The sequence below is a fragment of the Indicator indicator genome, chromosome Z (genome assembly GCF_027791375.1).
Source record: "Indicator indicator isolate 239-I01 chromosome Z, UM_Iind_1.1, whole genome shotgun sequence".
NCBI lineage: Eukaryota > Metazoa > Chordata > Aves > Piciformes > Indicatoridae > Indicator > Indicator indicator.
The window spans coordinates 19,858,618-19,878,349 of record NC_072053.1 but is presented as its reverse complement, the minus strand read 5'-3'; the positions used below and the strand labels follow the sequence as shown (position 1 = coordinate 19,878,349).

Genomic DNA, 19,732 nt, shown 5'->3' with positions numbered 1-19,732 from the left:
GTAGCATCCCAAATTCCACAATATTGTGATCACTATAGTTAAGGCTCTCACCAACTGAGATATTACAAATCAAGTTTTCTTCGTTAGAGAGCAGCAAGTCCAGCAGTACCTCATTCCTGATTGGCACATCTAACTTCTGTGTGAGGATGGGATCCTCCTTGCATTCCAGAAACTTGATGGATGACAGGTGAACTGCTGTGTTGTCCTTTCAGCAAGTAATTAAAGTTTCCCTTAAGAACCAGATTTTGTTGACCTGAAGGTTGCTTAGGTAGCTCAAGTATTGCCTCATTGGTTGTGCCATCTTGTCTTGGGGGTTGGTAACAGATGTCTACTGTAAGGTCTCCCCTTGAAGATGACCCCTCTGATTTTGACCTAGAGGCGTTAGACAAGGCTTCCACATTTACCACAGTTGACTGCTATACATTCAAGGTTCTCTTCAATATAGAGTGCAGCTCCACCACCTCTTCTACCCTGCCTGTCTTTATGAAACAGTCTATAGGCACCCTCCAGTTGTGTGAGTTGTCCCACCAAGTTTCAGTTATTCCTATGATATCATAACTTTCTGACTGGGCATGCAGCTCCAGTTTCTCTTGTTTGTTTCCCAGAATTAGTGAATTAGTACACACAGACTTCAGGTAGGTGTTTTTTTTGATTCTCATTTAGGGAGACAGCTGAGCCATGTTTTACATTACTCTGGTTGGCCTGGTTTATTCCCCAATTGATTGTAGTGATGATGGTGGCTTGAACATTCCTGGTTTTGATCCCTCCCCACAACATATTTTTAGATGAATTCTTGATTTATTTTACATCTAGAAAAGTTAAAGCAAGCAAATCTGCATTCTTTAGATCTACTTAATAGTTTTCTGGTGATAGTTTCAAAGATTAAAGAGATGCCAGGTGGGCTGGTTTTGACTAAGTTCCTCAATTTCTGTGTGTATGGATATCCAGTAACCTCTCTATTGACATCTTGAAAGAAGTCACAGTATATTTTGGGATGGAAGAGACCTTAAAGGTCATCTAGTTTCACCCCTCTGCAGTGGGAAGAGGCACCTTCCACTAGATCAGGCTGCTCAGCATTCCATCTACAATGGCCTTGAACATTTCCAGGGGGAGACATCCACAGTTTCTCTTAAGCAATACATTTTGAAAGCTGAACTAGAAACTGTTATTTCTTAGAAATGTGAACATATCTGAGTAACTGAATTACAAAAATACCCTGAAAATGCTAATGCAATGCCAGAATGTGTAGTGAGAACCTGACATTGTAATCACACAGAATAGCCATAAAGGCAGGCACTTACATGATGAACATAAACAGGCATCCTCTTTAATATTTACTTGGAAAATTTTGTTTAAAAGATGCCAGTGTGTATTCCAAACACCGTGTGTTCTGATTTAGAGCATTACTTTTTACCTGTAAGTTGAATGCTGAGCTGGCATTTATTCTCATACTGTAACACTGTAGATATTCATGACAACCACTGTTCCTACACAGTGAGACCATGTTTGTGCTAATAAATTAAATACTCCAGTATTCTTTGGCAGTGCTCTCAAGTAGCACAGAACAGTCTGTGTGCATACATTAATTTATTTTTCAGCCACTTGAGCAGAGTGACCAGACCCTGACTGCTGAGGGGGATTCTTGGCTTGTGTCTACTCCTGTGCTGTGCTCATTGGCCTTTACTGAGGCCCTGCTGGGGAACATCCACTTTAATAGAACAGGAAAACAAATTCCAGTGCCTGAATATGTTTGTTCCCTGACTATGTTTAACTTACTCTAGTAGGCTGCATTTTTTTGGCGAGAAGGAGAGTACTTGAGAGGATGGAGTGCCATTTTGTTCCCTGAAACTTCAGTAAGTGGCATCATATATCCATGGTACATAGAGAACACATCACCTGTAGAAGAACAAAGTTAGTACTGGATGCTGTGTGTCCAGGCAGAGCATCTCTCTTGGCACAGTGAAACTGCAGCAAGAATGGCTTAGAAAAGTAAGGATGACAGTCACAGAAAGCCAAAGGTATCAATGTTTTGTAGCTGAAGGTCAAGCAGGAAGAAACCAGTTGTGTTCAAGTACATTAGTCCTAAATGGCAAAGTTGAACAGAAGTGTAGGATGATTGCTTCTCTATATGGAAATATAGAAGCAAGTTTTCAGGAGTGACTTCTGCTTGCAGCTCCTGGAATATGACTGGGGGGGTTGTTTCTTGTACAAAAAAGTTTTGTTTGACTGATCGAGGTAGAATATGAGGGATTTGAGTGTGAGAGAAGGATTACACACATAGGTTAGGGTACACTCTGAAATTTATTTCAGGTTTAAACCCATTTTCATCAGGAGCAAATAAAGTAATTTCTATGGTGAAATAAAACATTCTTAGCTTTCATGTTCTTCAGCCTGTTTTAAGTAAACAGGATTGTATTCAAGCTGAAAATAGTTGCATAATTTTTGTAAAATATCTCATTTTGAAAGTATTGAAGTGAAGGATTTGACTTTTAATGGAGTGAGAATGGTTAGTGACAGATGTATGATGTATGTTATTTGATGTTAATTGCTGCTGGGCATAATGCAGATGGTATAGAATAAGTGGTAGAGAATGTCATGGGTTAAGTTGAATATTTGCTGCTCTTATTCATACCATGCTGCCATCATGCCTGCCTGAAAATGAAAGTGCTGGCTGGATCGAAGTATTGTGGGGCTTGAAGTTCAGATTGCAACATGAGAGGCATCTTGTTCTGGTTGCTGCTTTTGGGTTCCGGCTTTCTGGGTGTTGACTCTTTCCACTCACATGGCAGCAGGACAGGGAGGGATGGGGGAATAACTCCTTGGCTTGGGTTTTTAGCTCATTTGCTTCTGTTTGCTGCTGTTTTCTGCTGTGCTTTTTCTGCAAATAGGCTAAGGCAATTGTGCATTTGTATTATGATACCTGATTTGTTCAGTAAACTCTCCTTATTTCAGTTCTTTATCTCAACCCAGAGGGGTTTTTTTGTGTGTATGTGTTACTTTTCTGTCACTTCTGTGCCAAGGAAACAGATGGGTTAACCCATTCATTCACTGTAACCTGTTACACCCTGCCAGAGCAGGATCACTTGGAGTAGATTACACAAGGAATACTGCTCAAGTGCAAAAAACCTGCAAAATTACTATTTCTGCTAATAATAGCTGAGATGGAGAGAAATAGTTTAGTTCAGCAGCCATAGTTTTCACAGACCCTTGCCAACCAAACTGTTGAGATTCAGTTCTTCTTGGAGTTTTCTTTGTGGGAGTGAAGCTGTGAGCTGTAGCAGGATCACAGCCTGAAAGGAGGCTACATCCTATCTGGGACCACCCAACAAGCTGGATGAACACAGGAGCTGTGGTATCTTGTCTACTTTGTGTTGCCTGTGTGTTTTTGCCTCTGACTTCCTGTCCTCCATGGCAGGAGGCAGGAGCAGCTGGTCCCAGCTGGTTCTCTGTTATCATTTGCAAGTGCGGAGAGACTCAAGTGGATGTTTTTGCTCTGCTAATTGGAGAGAAAATATGAAACCAGAGATGAGTTCCTGTGGTGCACAGGTTGGCTCTTGAAGACCTAGAGCAGGCTCTTGAACCCACCCAACCTTTCTGATTCTGCATCAAGGAACACAAACAGGCAAAATAGTGCTGGGCATACTGATTTTGTGGTGATGGGGATAATACAGGGAGGATTTCATGAAAGGTTTCTGTGTGAAGGGATTCCTTCCTCTGGTGCTGAAAGGCAGGAAAAGCTGTTATCCAAGTGAAACTGAGTGCACTCTTTGAATGAATATCCTGCATTGGTTTCCTAAGGGGGACCACCGATCATGGGCTTTAAGGTGTAAAGCTGGTGACTTTGTAACAATGCATGCCTTGCTAGGGACTGTATCCTTGAAGAGAGGCCAAAAGATTGAAGATGCCTATAGGGCTTGTGCTGGAAGTTCTCATCACAGTGAAAGAAAAATCTTTAAGAAAACACCAAGGATATCAAGAGGACCTCTTAACTGGAGGAGAGCCCTTGGTGTATGTATTGGGTAGCATCATGAGATAATGTGTCATCAGTCAGGACTCTGTCACGAGAAGTAAGTTTACAGGTACTGTTTTTGTGAACTACCCTCACCATAACCTTAAAACACACACCTCCTAGCTAGAAAGCCCTCTACCCAAATAAACCCCTCACCCTCTGAGCATGTGTAGTGAATTTAAGAGAAGCTCTGTCTTTAATAGGAAGTGAGCGAGAGACTAACCAATGGATAATTGGTAGGTGTTGACATGAGGCCTAACTAATACATTTTGCTGCACAAATAGCCACTGTGAATTGCAGCTGGTGTGCTGGCTCTGTGGGGATACATTATCTCATCCCAGTGTGTGAGATTGGCTTATTGCACCCTGCGGGAAAGAATCAGGTTTTTGGGCCGATACAGACTTTTTGAGTGTATGGAGCAGCAGTCTGTCCTCTGAGGAGGTTCAGGGAAGTCTTAAGGTGTTTTCAGAGAGCTGCACAAGATTACAAATGGGAAGAAAAGCCTCTTGCTTTCCCTCAAGGGGAATCCCAAACTCTCCCCTTCTGATCTGCAGCTATTTATTGCATGTCAGACCACAGGAAACTTACACCATGGCTGGAGGATGGTAAGATCAAGTTCAAGACCACCTGAGAAACCTGAACATACATACATCTATGGGTTCTGATGAGCTTTATACCAAAGTTCTGAAAGAACTGGCTGATGTAATTGCAAAGCCCCTCTCCATAATATTTGAAAAGTCCTGGCAGTTGGGTGAAGTCCTTGGAGAATGGAAGAAGGGAAACTTATTTATGAAAGATGTTAAAAAGAGGAGTGTGGAAACTGCCAACCTGTCAGTCTCACCTGTGTGCCTGGGAAGATCATGGAACAGATCCTCTTAGAAGTTTACACATGGAGGACAGGGGAGTGATTCGAGATAGCCAGCATGGCTTCACCAAAGGCAAGTCCTGCCTCACCAACCTAGTGGCTTTCTGCGATGGTGTAACTACGTCAGCAGGCAAGGGAAGACCAACAGATGTTATCCATCTGGATTTCTGCAAGGCCTTTGACACAGTCTCTCACAACATCCTTCTCTCTAAACTGGAGGGATATGGATTTGATGGGTGTACGGTTCTGTGGATAAGGAATTGTCTGAATAATCAAATCCGTGGGGTAGTGGTCAACAGCTCAATGTCCATATGGAGATTGGTGGCAAGTGATATCCCTCAAGGGTCTGTATTGGGACCAGTGGTGTTCAATATCTTCATCAATTATATAGACAGTGAGATTGAGGGCACCCTCAGCACGTTTGCAGATGATAGCAAGCTAAGTGGTGTGGTTGGTAAGACTGAAGGATGGAATGCCAACCAGAGGGACCTGCAAAGGCTGAAGAGGTGGTCTGAGCAGAATCTCATGAGGTTCAATAAGGCAAACTACAAGGTCATGCATCTCAACTGGGGCAGTCCCCATTATCAGTACAGGCTGGGAGATAATGAAATTGAGAGCAGCCCTGCAGAAAAGGACTTGCGGGTACTGGAGGGTGAGAAGCTGAATACGAGCCAACGATGTGCACTTGCAGCTCAGAAGGCAAATCGTCCTGGGCTGCATCCAAAGAAGCATGGCCAGCAGATCAAGAGAGGTGATTCTGCCACTCTGCTATCATGAAACCTCACCTGGAGTACTGTGTCCAGCTGTGGTACCCCCAGCAAAACAGGGACGAAGACATGATGAAGTGGGTCCTGAGGAGGGCCACAAAGATGATCAGCATATCTCCTGTGAACATGGGCTGGAACAGCTGGGGCTTTTCAGCCTGGAAAGAGAAATCAGTGGGAAGACCTTATAGCTACATTTCAATATCTGAAGGGGACCTACAGGAAGGCTGGGGAAGGACTTTTTGGAAGGGCTTGTAGTGGTAGGGGGAGGAGCAATGGTTTTAAACTAGAGAAGGGTAGATTTAGGTTGGACATAGGAAGAAATTCTTTACACAGAGTGATAAAATACTGGAACAGCTTGCTCAGCGGTGTGGTTGAGGCTGCATCCCTTGAGACTTCCAGCTTGTGATGGGTTGAAAATTTCCGCCCCCACATTAACTTTGCCAGACCAGCTCAGCTATGGAAGCAAATGAAAGCTGTATTTGCAAGCAAATCTACAGTCTACAATGGAATGCAATGAGTATGTACAAAATATACAGTATTTACAGTATTTACAGATATTTACAGTTAACAAACAGCACAAAGACCTCCCTGATCAAAGATCAGGGGATCTGCAACACCTTCTCCCTCCCTGCCTCCCCCTTACATCCCTGTACCAAAGGGACAAGAGAGAGAAAGCAGAGATATTAGACTTAGCCAAAATAAAAGGGATGCAGCCAAGTCAGTAAAGCCAGTTAGTATCTGCCCAGGTGAAGAAGTGAGAAGAGAGCGAAATTGTTTTGGGAACCGAATCTTATGGGAGATATCTCTCCAATGGAATTGTTTAGAATAAGCATTATTTTCATTTTTACACCCAGTTGTGATTTACTTACAGTTTTACAACTTTCTGCTCAAGATCTGTGAAAAATTTTAAAGATGTAGTCTAAAACTACCACACAAGTCCACACTAAACCAAGTTCCACAGCCACATAAATCTTTTAAAAACCGTGATGGATGGTGACTCAACTAGATCTGTGGGCAGCCTTTTCTGAAGAAATTTTTCCTAATGTCTGATCTAAACTTCCCTGGGCACAATTTGTGGCTCTTTTCTCTCATCCCATCACTTGTTACTTAGGAGAAGAGCCTGACACGTAGCTGGCTATGGCCTCCTTTTAAGTAGTTGTAGAGAGTGATAGGCTCTCCCCTGAGCCTCCTTTTCTGCAGGCTAAACAACTAGTCTTCTCAGCTGCTCCTCATAAAATGTGTGCTCTAAAGTCTTCACCAGCTTCTTTGCCCTTTGGACATACTCCAGCACTCCAGTGTTTTCCTTGTAGCTATTGATACTTGAAGCCTTCTCTTATTCCTGACTTAAGCAAGTTGGTGACCTTTGATATCCAGTCTGGTTTATTATTATGTTAATGAAATTTACAGAACATTGATACAAATTTTGAAGTCTGATTTCAGAGCTTCTGGTTACTACCTGTTAAATGTTTCTAGAAAGCACATCAACCCTGACAGGGCACAGGTAAATGTCACTTTCAGCTATTTGCATTAATTTTGTGTGAATTAATTGTCAAAATAAATATATAAAAAGGAAAAAAAAAGTTAGTAAAGCAAATATAATTAAATTCTCATTTGCATCAGAACAACTCCTCCAAACTGTTTTCTCTGTCATTCTTAGGTCCACAGTGCTTTAATTATTTTGTAAGAGACTTTAAGATATGGACAGAATTCATTAGGAACTTTTAATCAGCACATTTGTTTTGTAGTGAGGTATATTCTGTTTTAGAAGATACTTGCTCTTCATGAAACATAATTGTGCTGCAAATTAAATTGTTTTCAGATGCCATTTTACAAAGTGATAGATTAGTTGGTAGAAAAGTCACTTTGTTCTTCTAATGCATCACATCCATGTTTTCACTGAAGTAAGAGGAACCAGCTACTGAAGTTACCAAATGAACGTGCATGGGAAGTTCAAAGGATAATGAACAATACGCTTCTAGAACAACACTTTAGGCAGGTATAATTTTTCATCGCCCCTTACTGACTTCAGTTTAATCTGTGGGAAAATGGATAAGGACATTCAGGCAGAAGGAAAATCGTGGTTGAAAAAATATGGGAAGCTCCAGGCATAATTGTTTCCCACAATGTTGTTCTCTGTGTACCTCCTGACGCTGCTGGCCCAGATTGTTTATGATTTCATCCTTCCAGCATAGGTGGTAATGAGCAGCAGACATAATCAGCAGCAATATCTGATTAAGTGCATCAGTCCACACAGGTCCAGTTTTAGCTTTATTCTGCCTTAGAGTGGTGTGACTCCACTGCTTGGTACTTTATGTTCTTGACAGCAGGAATGTTAAAAAAAGCTTTCAGAGTTGTAAGCTTTCTTTCTCTGTGCTTATTTTTGTTGGGACTTCAGAGTTGTCATCATGGGGAAGTACGTGACTAAATAGTTGTGGTATTTTCCCATGTGAACACTGCTTCCCACTTGGAAAGAATTAGTGTGATTGAGATTAGTCTGCTTCAGAAATACTTATAAAAATAGCTGGTTCAGTTGCCTATTCTCTTTTAAATTCACATCCTTTTTTCATTGTTTCACAGCTGGTTTTCCATATAACGTGTGAGCTAGAGCACTGTTCTGGGAAGTGGATCTAGCCCAAAGCTGATAGGATGACAGTAACTTTTCAGAAAACCGTGTTAATTGCTTCTGCCGTACTATCCTTTTAATTCTTGTTAGCTGAGTCATGCCTCAGCCTTTCCTTTGTTTAGTCTGTGGATGGACTTTTGTATACTTCTTTGTGCCAGGTTAATGTTATATATCTCGCATCTGGAGGTGCAGCATTTTGACTGTGAATAATACAGAGTAGTAAAAATGAAAGAGCTTATTCAAAGAAAAAGGAGATGAGGACAGAAAGTGAAGACACAAATCAGCACTACTATATTTTGTCTGACAACCTCCAGTTGCAGGCTGCCTTCTCCTCTTCTGAGAATTTCCAGACATTTTCACCATTCTTCCTGACAGCCCTGTGTGTCTCCAAAGGTGTTGAAAGGTAGATATGTGCAGTTAGCAGTTTGAGGTCACCTTATGTCATACAGTGTGCTGAAATCTGTCTTGAGCCTCACTTCCAGCAGACAGAGGTGAAAAAAACCCTTTTGATGCAGAAATCTCACGTAATGCCTATAAGTGAGACTTAGGCTGGAGAGTTGAGCAGGGAGAACTTGAATTCAATTCAGCATGGGCAAGGGTAGAGTCTTGCATCTGAGAAAAAACAGCCCTATGGATCAGTATAGGTTGGGGACTGACCTGTTGAAGAGCAGTGAAGGGGAAAAGGACCTGGGGGTCTTAGTGGATGGAAGGTTGACCCTGAGCCATCAATATGCTCTTGTGGCCAAGAAGGCCAATGCCATTCTGGGGTTTATTAGAAGGGGTGTGGTTGGTAGGTCAAGAGAGGTTCTCCTCCCCCTCTACTCTGTCCTGGTGAGGCCATGTCTGGAATATTGTGTCCAGTTCTGGGCCCCTCAGGTCAAGAAGGACAGGGAACTGCTTGAATTAGAGTCCAGTGCAGAGCCATAAAAATGGTGAAGGGAGTGGAACATCTTCCTTACAGGAAGAGACTGAGGGAGCTCTTACAGGAAGAGACTGAGGGAGCTGAGTTTCTACCTTGGGAGAAGAGGAGACTCAGGGATGATGTCATTCATGTTTATGAATATGTAAAGGGTGAGTGCCAAGAAAATCGAGTCAGGCTCGGTGATGCCCAGTGACAGGACAAGGGGCAATGGGTGGAAATTGAGGCACAGGAAATTCCATGGAAACATGAGTTAAATTTTTTTCACTGTGAGCGTGACAGAGCACTGGAACAGGCTACCCAGGAGGTTGTGGAGTTTCCCTCTCTGGAGATATTCAAGACCTGCCTGGATGCGTTCCTGTGTGACCTGCTATAGGTGATACTGCTTTGGCAGGGGAGTGGGACTGGATGATCTTTCAAGGTCCCTTCCAGCCCCTAACATGCTGTGATTATGTGATTCTGTGAAGTGAGGGGTAAGTCCTATAGGTTCTTTAAGGCAGATATTAACAAAAACCTCTAATCAAGCAATGTTTTGAGTGGATGAGTTATTCAAAGTGAAGAACTTACTTTTTTTTCACATCAAGACTATTGATATTTCTTCTTTAAGATTAGAAAGCTCTTTCTTAATAGGGAATGACAGATTAAAATATATAGTTCTGTTGCCACCTAATGAAAAACGAAACTGAATTGCTAAAAGAGAGAATGTAATCTTTCTTTCTTACACAGAAGCCATGCAGCTGTAATATACTTGTGCACAATACTGATTTTTGTTATCTAGCTAGCTAGCTAGCTATATATCTACACAGATAATGTCTTTCCTTGTAGCTGAGAAATATGAGTCCTGTATATTGTCGAATTAATCAAATATGGATAATTTCAGGGGGCTGTTTTTATTTTTCAATTAAAATAGTTTGGATTTTGATTTTTTAAAACACACTTTTTGCTGAATATTCATCAGCTGTTTCTAACTAGAAGTTGGTGAAATGCTGTAATCTACACTATTTCTCCTGATTATGCAGTGACATGGCTGTGTATCACATGTGACTTACGGAAAATTTTGTATGGCTGGTTTGGGTGAACCCAGTGTTCTAGTAAAACCTCACAGCTGCAGAATTGTCTCTCACAACAGAGAGAAACTTTTGAGTATTGCTGCTTGAATTTCATACAGTTTGTTCGTTAAACTGCTTACCAACCTTCTTTTTATTTAGTCTCAGACTATGCTGTATATACTTTAAGCACTATCGTTGTTTTGAAGGACTCCAGCACTATTCCTACCTGTGTTGTATCTTTCTCAAGAATACTTGGAATCCTTCAGCCTTCAAGTACCTCTTTGCTCTCTTCTGCCACTTCTGGAGCATGCTGTACTCAGCAGTTATGATAGAACACAGACAACACTCTATATTGCTGGGTCTCAGACTGTCCCTTCTTGGGTATTCCTGAGTTGGTGGAGTAGGTCAAGGGTCCTTATTCCTTCTACACAAGATTTTTCAACAAATCTAAAATTCCTTAAGGTTTAAGGTGAAAGTAAGTTGAGATTCTTTGCTTCAGAATGAAAAGATTAACAAATATAATTATCATTTGGAGAGATACAAAAGCAGTAGAACTGTACTTTATAGCTGCCTGTATGTAAGCGTAGCTGCAAGATGTTCTCTCTCTCTTACTTCATCTAACTAAAAAAGCTGCCAGAAGACTTAACACAGTGGGAGTCCTGTCTTTAGGTGACATCCTTATGATAAGATTCCTGCACTGGAGTGGATGGGTCACTGAGGAGAAACTTTTATCTGTAGGATTCTTTTGCTACCTATCGTTAATTTTCACAAGTAGAATGAACCTGGCTAGAGTAAGATTGTAGGTTTGTTTGCTTCTTGGTGGTGTGTGCCTGGTGTTGGCTGAAATCCTGAACTAGCGCCACAATGTAATGCTAACTGGTCACAGGTTTTGAAAAGGAATGGAGCTGCTGTGTTCTGCACCCTTGTGACTTCGTCTGAGTTCTAAATGTGTGATGTGGCTGCTGTAGTTTTGATTGTTAATGTGCATATTTAGATTTTATACATAATGTGTTATCAGTACCAGCATTCCTTTTTATAGCCATCTTTCAGACCAACCATAAGAAAACCCCTTCAAAAAAAAAGTGGGTTGTTTTGCACATGATTGATAAACCAAGATATCATTTTATGCTGAGATGTATTATGCACTTCATCAGCAGTCCAGTGATGCCACACTTTGTGGACACACAAGATGCCATAACACATTCTTGCTGCCTTTAGGTCTCTGAAGGGCAAACAGTTCACTCATGACAAAGAAGTAACAGATCTTCTGCTCATGTCAACACAAAATTGGGGATCTAGCTGCCATATCATGCATTCTTCAAGGGAAGAGTGGTCTGGGTTACTGTCCCTCAACACTTACTAGGAGATGGAGGTAATGCTGCATAACTGTCCTTCGCCACGTAGCAGTAAGGATAATGCGGTACAGACTGTAAGCACTTTGAGGCAGGAGCTGTCTTCCTGGTCTGTAGATTTGCCCTATCTGGAATGACATAGTCTTCCGTGACTGAAAGGCCAAAGGACTACTGCAGTTACCTGTAATTGCGACAAATGTTCCTGATCTTTTCTGGAACTCAGGGAATCCCAGCACTGTAGAAGTCTTTCTCTGGCTCCTAGGTTGGGAAAATGCCAATTGCTGTCAAACTGGCATCTCTTACTTCTTTTTCATGCCCAGGGGTATTTACATTCCTGGTATTTCCCTGGTAACACAGTCAACGGTGGCATTCAAAACTAGAATGAGCAGAGAGCAGTTAGGCCCACTGAGTGCAGTACAAAGTTGCTAGCAATTTATATCATCTCTGATTCTGCAGTGCTACCATTCTGTCTGCAAGAGTTACAGCCATACACTTCAGATCAAGCTTGAAAATATTTTCAAGTCAGTGTTGCTTCTTCCTCTTCCAGATACCCTCAGCTTTTTCAAACAGCAGCAGCACTGGAGGGAGACATGGGGACGGAATCATATGGCTCTCAGAAAGGTTTCTCGGCGTTCTGTCAGCAAGGAGCGATGGGTAGAGACGCTTGTGGTTGCAGACAGTAAGATGGTAGAATATCATGGAAGTGACCATGTGGAATCATATATTCTGACTATAATGAGTATGGTAAGTACAATTTTTTTTTAGCTAGGTGGATGAAGCAAATTCTGTCTTTTGTTACTGATCGTATTGAAACACGTCCGTAGCATAGTTCACTGAAAGAGGTGTAATATTATTCATATGTATTCCTTGGAACTCTGTATTTGTTGTGGTCGATGGGAGGCTTATTTATTAATTAGCCTTACAGCAATAATTAATAAAACGATATGGCAAATGGGTATTAATAAAATAGTAACCCTTTATTTATGAAATATGCCAAGACTCATTAAAAGGATTATTTATACGGTGGGAAGATATATTTACAGAGGGAATTATGCAGTCTCAGGGCAAATATGAACTATTCTATGCAAATTAGGAGGCAACAACTTGGAAAGAGAAGGTCCCTGAGAGCAGGTAGCGCTCAGTTACAGTGGGGAGGAGGCTCGATAAGAACCGTTAAACCCAAAGGGCAATGAATGAGTTACTCACAGCTATTTTCACCCACATGAGGGAAGCTGCTGCTGATTTGAGCAAGGCAAGGCTAGGCTACCTAGCCACTTATATATATATACAAAATGCCAGAGGTCACTTGGCCCAATGGGGCACTAAAGCTAACGTGTAGCTGCCCAATGGAAAGTGTTCTGCCAGGCTATGACCATAAAAGGCAGAAGCAAGGACCTTGTATCTGGGGGAGCTTACATGCTCTGACCCCAGATAGGCATCTTCTTTACCAGACAGGCAAGGTCCTGTCCCCTTTGTTCCTTTTCCCACGTTGCCCTGTTTTTGTGGCAGGAAGGAGGGGAGAGAAAGGGACCTGTCTAGACATGTTAAGACCTAAAATATCAGTATGTTACTGTTTTGGTCACAAATCAGAACAGCACCATGTGAGCTACTATGAAGACACTTAACTTCATCCCAGTTAACACCAGTACTACTCTTTATTCCAGAGAAGTATCATACACATAATAAAAAAGCCACATTGGGAAAAATAAATAAATATTTGTTTTCAGTGTTTTCCTTTGTAGCCAGTTTAAAAAAGTAAGTTAGCATTTCATGAGACTGCCTACAAATATGGCTTGGGTTATTATGTGTATCATAATAGATATTGACCTTGGAGACTCTATTGAGGATGTCTTATATGTTGTTATCATGATGCATGTGTAATATATGTGAAATTAATCACGGTGTAATTCTACCCATGGTAACCAATCTGCCGTTTATGTTTATGATGTGTGTTCCCAGCTGTGCTCTGAGCAGTCTGACTAGTTACTGAGCAGTGAGCCTGATTGAACAGACACAAAGCTGATTTTAGCACATGAGGTTTTGTCAACACAGGGAAAGGTGGAATAAAACCCTGTCATAATCAGATTGAGGAACAAACAAGCTTTAACATCTTCTTTGCACTCTGTACCAGAGATGTTAGGATTACTCAGAATGATAAATTTTGAAGTCCAACACCTGAAAAAACCCCACATATTGAAATCAGATCTTTGTAAACACAGTTTCCACTACATTTCAGTAATATCTCCTTTAATGGTCACTTTCGACCCAAATGCAATCCATTTTGTCTATTCATATTTCTTGTGATATATGGCATAGCTCACTTAAAGATATATTATGAATGTCTGCCATTCCTGTTCCCTTTTCTCCTGCCTAATTCAACATTGCAATGATGTGTATTTTGTGGGTCGATTTTTTTCTGAGTTCAATTCTTGCTCCTTTTTGTGTGGATTTTTTCACAATGTGTTCATTATTTTTGCTTTTGTTCTTCTTATCCTCTTCTGTGTTGTGAAAACACAAAACTATCCATTATGTAACTGATTTTGCCTAGTACTGGCTAATTTTTGCATTGCTGTGGCACAAGCTGATTGCTACCAAATCAAAACATTATTTGATTACTGGGTTTTTTGCACACTGACTGGACCTTTCCATCAGTGTTATGTGACTCTCTATGTTGCTGCTAGTGTTTCCTTAGAACTCTGAAGTTCTTGTAAGGAAAATGGACATAAAATAAGTTTCTGTGTGCTTTTGCTCCTTACCTTAGTGACTTTTGCCAAATCTTGTATTAGTGCTCATTTTGCAGAGCTGCCCTTAGGGGTGGTTTTAACATTTGTTGCATTTCAATAAACTTTCAATGAAGTGCATTGAGAATTTACAAATCCAAACACCCCTGATCCCCACCCCAAGATGAACAGTGTGCTTGAAGTAAATGTTGTATTTTCTCTCTAAAGTCCTGTACTGCTATAGAGGAATCGGTTAATCTCATACCTCCTGGCTCTGGCACAGGTCACAGGGTTGTTCCATGATCCAAGCATTGGCAATGCAATTCACATTGTGCTGGTCCGACTTATCCTCTTTGAGGAGGAGGAGGTAAGGTTTTATTTTCATCAAAATGTCATGTATAGAACTTGGGAATCCAATTCATTGAGCCATGACTATGGAGAGCATTTATTTGCTTAAAATAGCACATTCATTTTAATATTCTATTAATCTTTGACATGGTTGGTTTTGTTTTTGTTTTTTTAATAAGTGCTGCCCTGAATAGCAAAATATTTAGCTGATGATTTCACATATTTCTGTGTAAAACAGCCAAGGAAAATATAATTCAAACAGAAAAACTAGGAATGCAGAAATGGAATCTCCCCAGTGTTGAAAGGACCTGGGTTTCTAAGGAGGACTAGATGACAAACAGAAATTAATGTGTACCTCATCACTCAGAATCTAATTGGCTAGCATTACCTGAAACGCATTATAAAGTAATGCTAGAGCATTTGCAGATCTCTGAAGAAGTGAATCTGTTATTGTGGAGCTCAAACACACATTTTTCTTTTTAGATATCTTTCAAAACAAAGAAATGAGGACTAATTAGATGCTGATTGCTGTAAACTAGCTATATCTTGGTAGTTTGCAGTGTCTCTCATACACCAGTAGGTTGCTAAGTGTTTGAATACATGCTGATTGTCATCATTTTGTGGTTACCTTTAAAACACTCTCTATGGCATAGCTTGCTCTGACTGCAAGAATACTTCAAGGGGGTTTCCTCCAAGCCTTTTATTTATGAACACAAACTGGACGGGCTCAGTGCTATAAAAGGCAGTGAACTCAGCCACTGGCCCAGGCTATATTTCCTGGAATAATTATCAGGATAGAGTATATGGAATGTGCAGACCTAACACTGTAGTTCACGTCTTTGTGGAATGATTAGGACCTAGGACCTGAATTCCATGGTGACCTCCAGTTAAGTTTACTTGCTAAATTTCCATGACTGTTTTGATTCCTGTTCAGTTAAGTATGGCAACAATGGGAGCAGCAGTGTTGAGTGTCTTTAAAAATTTGGGTTTAAATTACTATCTGGTAGCAATGTTATTTAGATGGTTTTTAAAAAGCACATATTCAGTAGAGTAAACTGAGGCCAGCCAAGGATACAGCCAATGCGGAAGACCAGAAATGAGAATACATTTTTGAATTAATTTATTCTGCATACTAGAAGACATTTTAGTAAATTACTTTCATACTGTATAATAAGAAGATGAGGAAGAAACATCTATGACTGCATTGTTTCTTCTTGGAATTGAAAAATATTGTGAAAGAAATACAGCCTTAGAAGCAAAATTGCTCCCTAAGCATGACATTGTTCACATAACACTGAGTGACAAATCTGAGCATGAAGTCCCACTCCAATTAACCTTTACTTTCTCTATAGAGGAAGAAAAGATAATACAAAATGTTTGGTTGAAATTTTCAGTTCAGTATTGTATCCTATGAAGTTCAGTTACCAAAATGTGTATGTTTCTGCATTTAGTTTTTTCTTTAGCTGAACCAATTACAGAAATGTCAACCTTTTAACTTAGTATGTTAGACAAATAGATGGCTTTGCTCCTAATGATGACTGTAGCTGTAGGCAAAAGCATATTCAGTTACATTTCAAAAACCACCCAGCTTCATAGCTGACATCAAAGACAAGTTACTGCAATGTGGTCTTTGGAGTAATATTTTCCTTTATTTCTCATTAGCAAGGCTTGAAGATAGTTCACCATGCTGACAAGACACTAGCCAGCTTCTGCAAATGGCAGAAGAGTGTCAATCCCAAGAGTGACATCAACCCTACACACCATGATGTGGCTGTCCTTCTAACCAGGTATGACAGTAGCTCAGTAGCTTGGGGTGACTATTGATTAGCTGTGGGTTTTTTTGTTTTGTTTTGTTTTGTTTTGTTTTGTTTTGTTTTGTGAGAGTATTTTTTCTATAGGCTCATGCCATCATTTAGTTCATTCTGCACAGAACCCACTGAAGTGGTCTAATGAAGACATATTGTTACTGAAACCCAGTGTTAATGCAAAAATGTCTTAGTGTGTGTCTGACATACAGGCAGAGAATATTAGCTGTATGATAAAAACGTGGATGAAGTTAGACCTGCTGTACCTTTTAAAGGGATTGGTTTTAATTTGTTTTCGAAGTGCATATAACACTTTATGTGTGCATGTGGGTGTTTTATTAGAGATCTGCCTAGGTCAGGAAATTGAGATCTGTATGTCCTGAGAGATAGCAATTTGCAGAGCTCAGGTAATTTTTTGCACTTGGTTCTATCTCATTTTGTGCTCAGTCACTTACTTATTCTTCTTTGAGGCAATATACCAAAACAACATAGCATGTAGATAAACTCCATAGTGACACATCCTAAAGTAATAAGCAAGTACTGCTAGAATGCAAGAGTATTTTGGAAACTCAATGCCATTTATTTTCAAGTGCTGAATTGTATTATTTTAAAATATTATCCTTATATTTAAGGATACACAGAATTATTTTTTTGTGTGTGATCAAGGGGCGCACAGAAAACTTAAGGATGGTGTCTAGAGTTACACAGGGAGTTTGTGACTGAGCATGATACAGAGTTTCTACACATCCATACACAACTGCAAAAATAACAGTCCTAAGTTAAATTCTGTCAAGTAAAATCAATAAACAACACCATAAAAAACCCTCAAGTGGTGCAGTAAAGAAGACAGTCAACAACTCTTGAAATAAGAATGAGAAAGAAGTCCCACAATGGTGCATAGTTTACCTCTCCAAATAAAAAGAGTTCAAACAGGTCACTGGAATGAAGCTGAGTTACGGTGTGTTTAATAAAGCTCTCAGAGGTGGAAATTTTAACACTTTCTTACAAGAGTTGGCAATTAATACCTATAATTAGGTACTACAGCAAGATGAGTATTGGCTACAAATCGTAGCAATAAAATATGGTAGTAGCTGATGTCACACAGAGTCACAGAATTGCCTGATTGGAAGGGACACTAAGATCATTGAGTTCAATGATAACCTAGTATCTCTTGGTGCACAACTCTGAGATCATGTCCCTAAGCTCCTCATCCAAACATCTTTGAAACATGTCCAGGGGTGGTAGTGACTCCACCACCTCCCTAGGCAGCCTGTTCCAGTGCCCCATGACCTTTTTGGTGAAGAAATTCATATTGTTGATGTGAAGAAATGTTGTTGAATATATGTTTGTAAAACTGTTGACTCTATGCTTTGCCTAAAATGAGAATTAGCACTTGTGCATTATAAGATGGAGACTTACCACAGTGTGACACTCTGTGGTTAATTTTAAGCTCTTTCAGTGGCACATCTCTTTTGTCATTCTAGAAAGGACATCTGTGCTGGCATGAATCGTCCATGTGAAACCTTAGGTTTGTCTCATCTGTCAGGCATGTGTCAACCTCACAGAAGCTGTAACATCAATGAAGATTCTGGTCTTCCATTGGCTTTCACTATTGCTCATGAACTTGGACACAGGTATGGTTGAAGCCTTTGACCTTTGTTTACATTTACAATTATTCAGTTCTCCCCTTTTAACAGAGTCTGCTAGGGGAGCGTACCAGGATGAAATAACTAAGCTACAAAGAAGAATCACTTAGTTACACTAAGTTTTCCAAACATATGCTGAATTGCTATGCCATTACTTTGCATAATCTCCAAATCAATCCAAATCATTTGTGCAAAACATACCTGTTTCATTATATCAACCAAGGTAAATATTGCAGATTAGCTAGAAATGTTTTTAATTAAAACAATCAAACTCCACAAAAATATCAAGTCTTTGTTCCTTCTGGTAAGCAAACAAAGTTACTTTTTATGTGCTCATTAGTAACTGGTATTTTCTGTGTATTACTACTGCTATTGTGGATACACAAGTCAATTCTAGTTGCTGGCTATTTGGAGATGTCTAAACTATTTTATGATTGGGTATTTTTACTTGAAACTAGATTTCTGACTTCTACAGGTGTTTTGACATGTTATATGGTTTACTAAACTCACATGAAAAAAATTCTGATTTTTGAGTCTATTTTGGCTCTAATATGTTCTCCCCAGAGTAGAGACCTGTCTCATGGATACTCCAGTTTGGCTGCAATGCCTGCAGTTTTCAGCTGGACCATGTTGCTTGGCTAGCTGTATGTACAATGACATTACTTTCCTCATGCACCCAACCACCATCAGGATGAAGTTTGTATTTTCTGATGGGATGTAATAGTAACAACAACAATATTAATAATGTGATGATGAAAAGATTAATTAACTATCGATCTTATCACTCATTGGTCTTTCTTTATTCAGACTCTCAATTGCCAGAAAATAAATGGTACAATAATGCTGAAATGATTACAGTTCAATCTGGGTGCTTTGGGTTTAGTTACTTCATTCCCACAACTTCTTACTAATAGAGTGCTTTTCTCATTAAGACTAGTTATCAGCAGACACTTCTTCCCTGTAGAGCTGTCTGTGACCTTCTCCTGGTCTAGCCTGGGTGGCTGTAACTCTCTGTCCTTTGGATGCTGTGAGACAGAGTGCTGCTTTACTTGCCTTTGCGGCCTTTGTGGTGCAGAACCTTACCTGTAAGAATTGTCTCCAAAAGACAAAAATGCATACTGTAGGGTTTGTTGTTAAGCATGAAACCTTAAGCTGACTTAGGGTATATCTTCATGATGACATGGTAGTGAAGGCATATACGTTTAATCAGCTGAATCTCACCCCAATTTTTTAATGTTTATGACTTTTACAACTTGTTGAATAAAGAAATCCTTTAGTAAGTCAAAGAAGTTGGAGAGAACTGCGTTGGGAAAGCCTGCCGTGGAAGTATGTTTGTAAGGCACAGTTTAAGGAAGACAAATAGGACAAAGGGTGGGAGATGGCAGGCTAATTCACCAAATGTTTAGTAATTTGAACAACAGTACCTCTATCTCAAAAGAGATACAAAAGGAAACATGCAATAGAGGTGATTATCAGAGTGTAACAAAGCCTAATCTTAGTTAAAGGAATGCAACTCTGAAGTAACTGGTATCAAAGGGCTTTGAAACTCTTAGGTTTAGCTGCTTTAACATAACTGAGACTGCCTGCCCAACTGTGCAGTAATGTTTTGACTTCCTTAAAAATTCTGCT

The 19,732-nt window shown here is 40.1% G+C and overlaps 1 protein-coding gene across 1 annotated transcript in view; it reads left to right on the top strand.

The window, feature by feature from the left end:
- The window catches only part of ADAMTS12 (ADAM metallopeptidase with thrombospondin type 1 motif 12), a 183,165-nt gene that overhangs the window by 88,760 nt on the left and 74,673 nt on the right, over window positions 1-19,732 (top strand). The window contains exons 4-7 of the mRNA XM_054397760.1: window positions 12,132-12,328; window positions 14,588-14,671; window positions 16,315-16,439; window positions 17,942-18,091. Of these exons, the coding sequence (XP_054253735.1) occupies window positions 12,132-12,328; window positions 14,588-14,671; window positions 16,315-16,439; window positions 17,942-18,091 (556 nt within the window). The remainder of the gene's footprint in view (window positions 1-12,131; window positions 12,329-14,587; window positions 14,672-16,314; window positions 16,440-17,941; window positions 18,092-19,732) is intronic.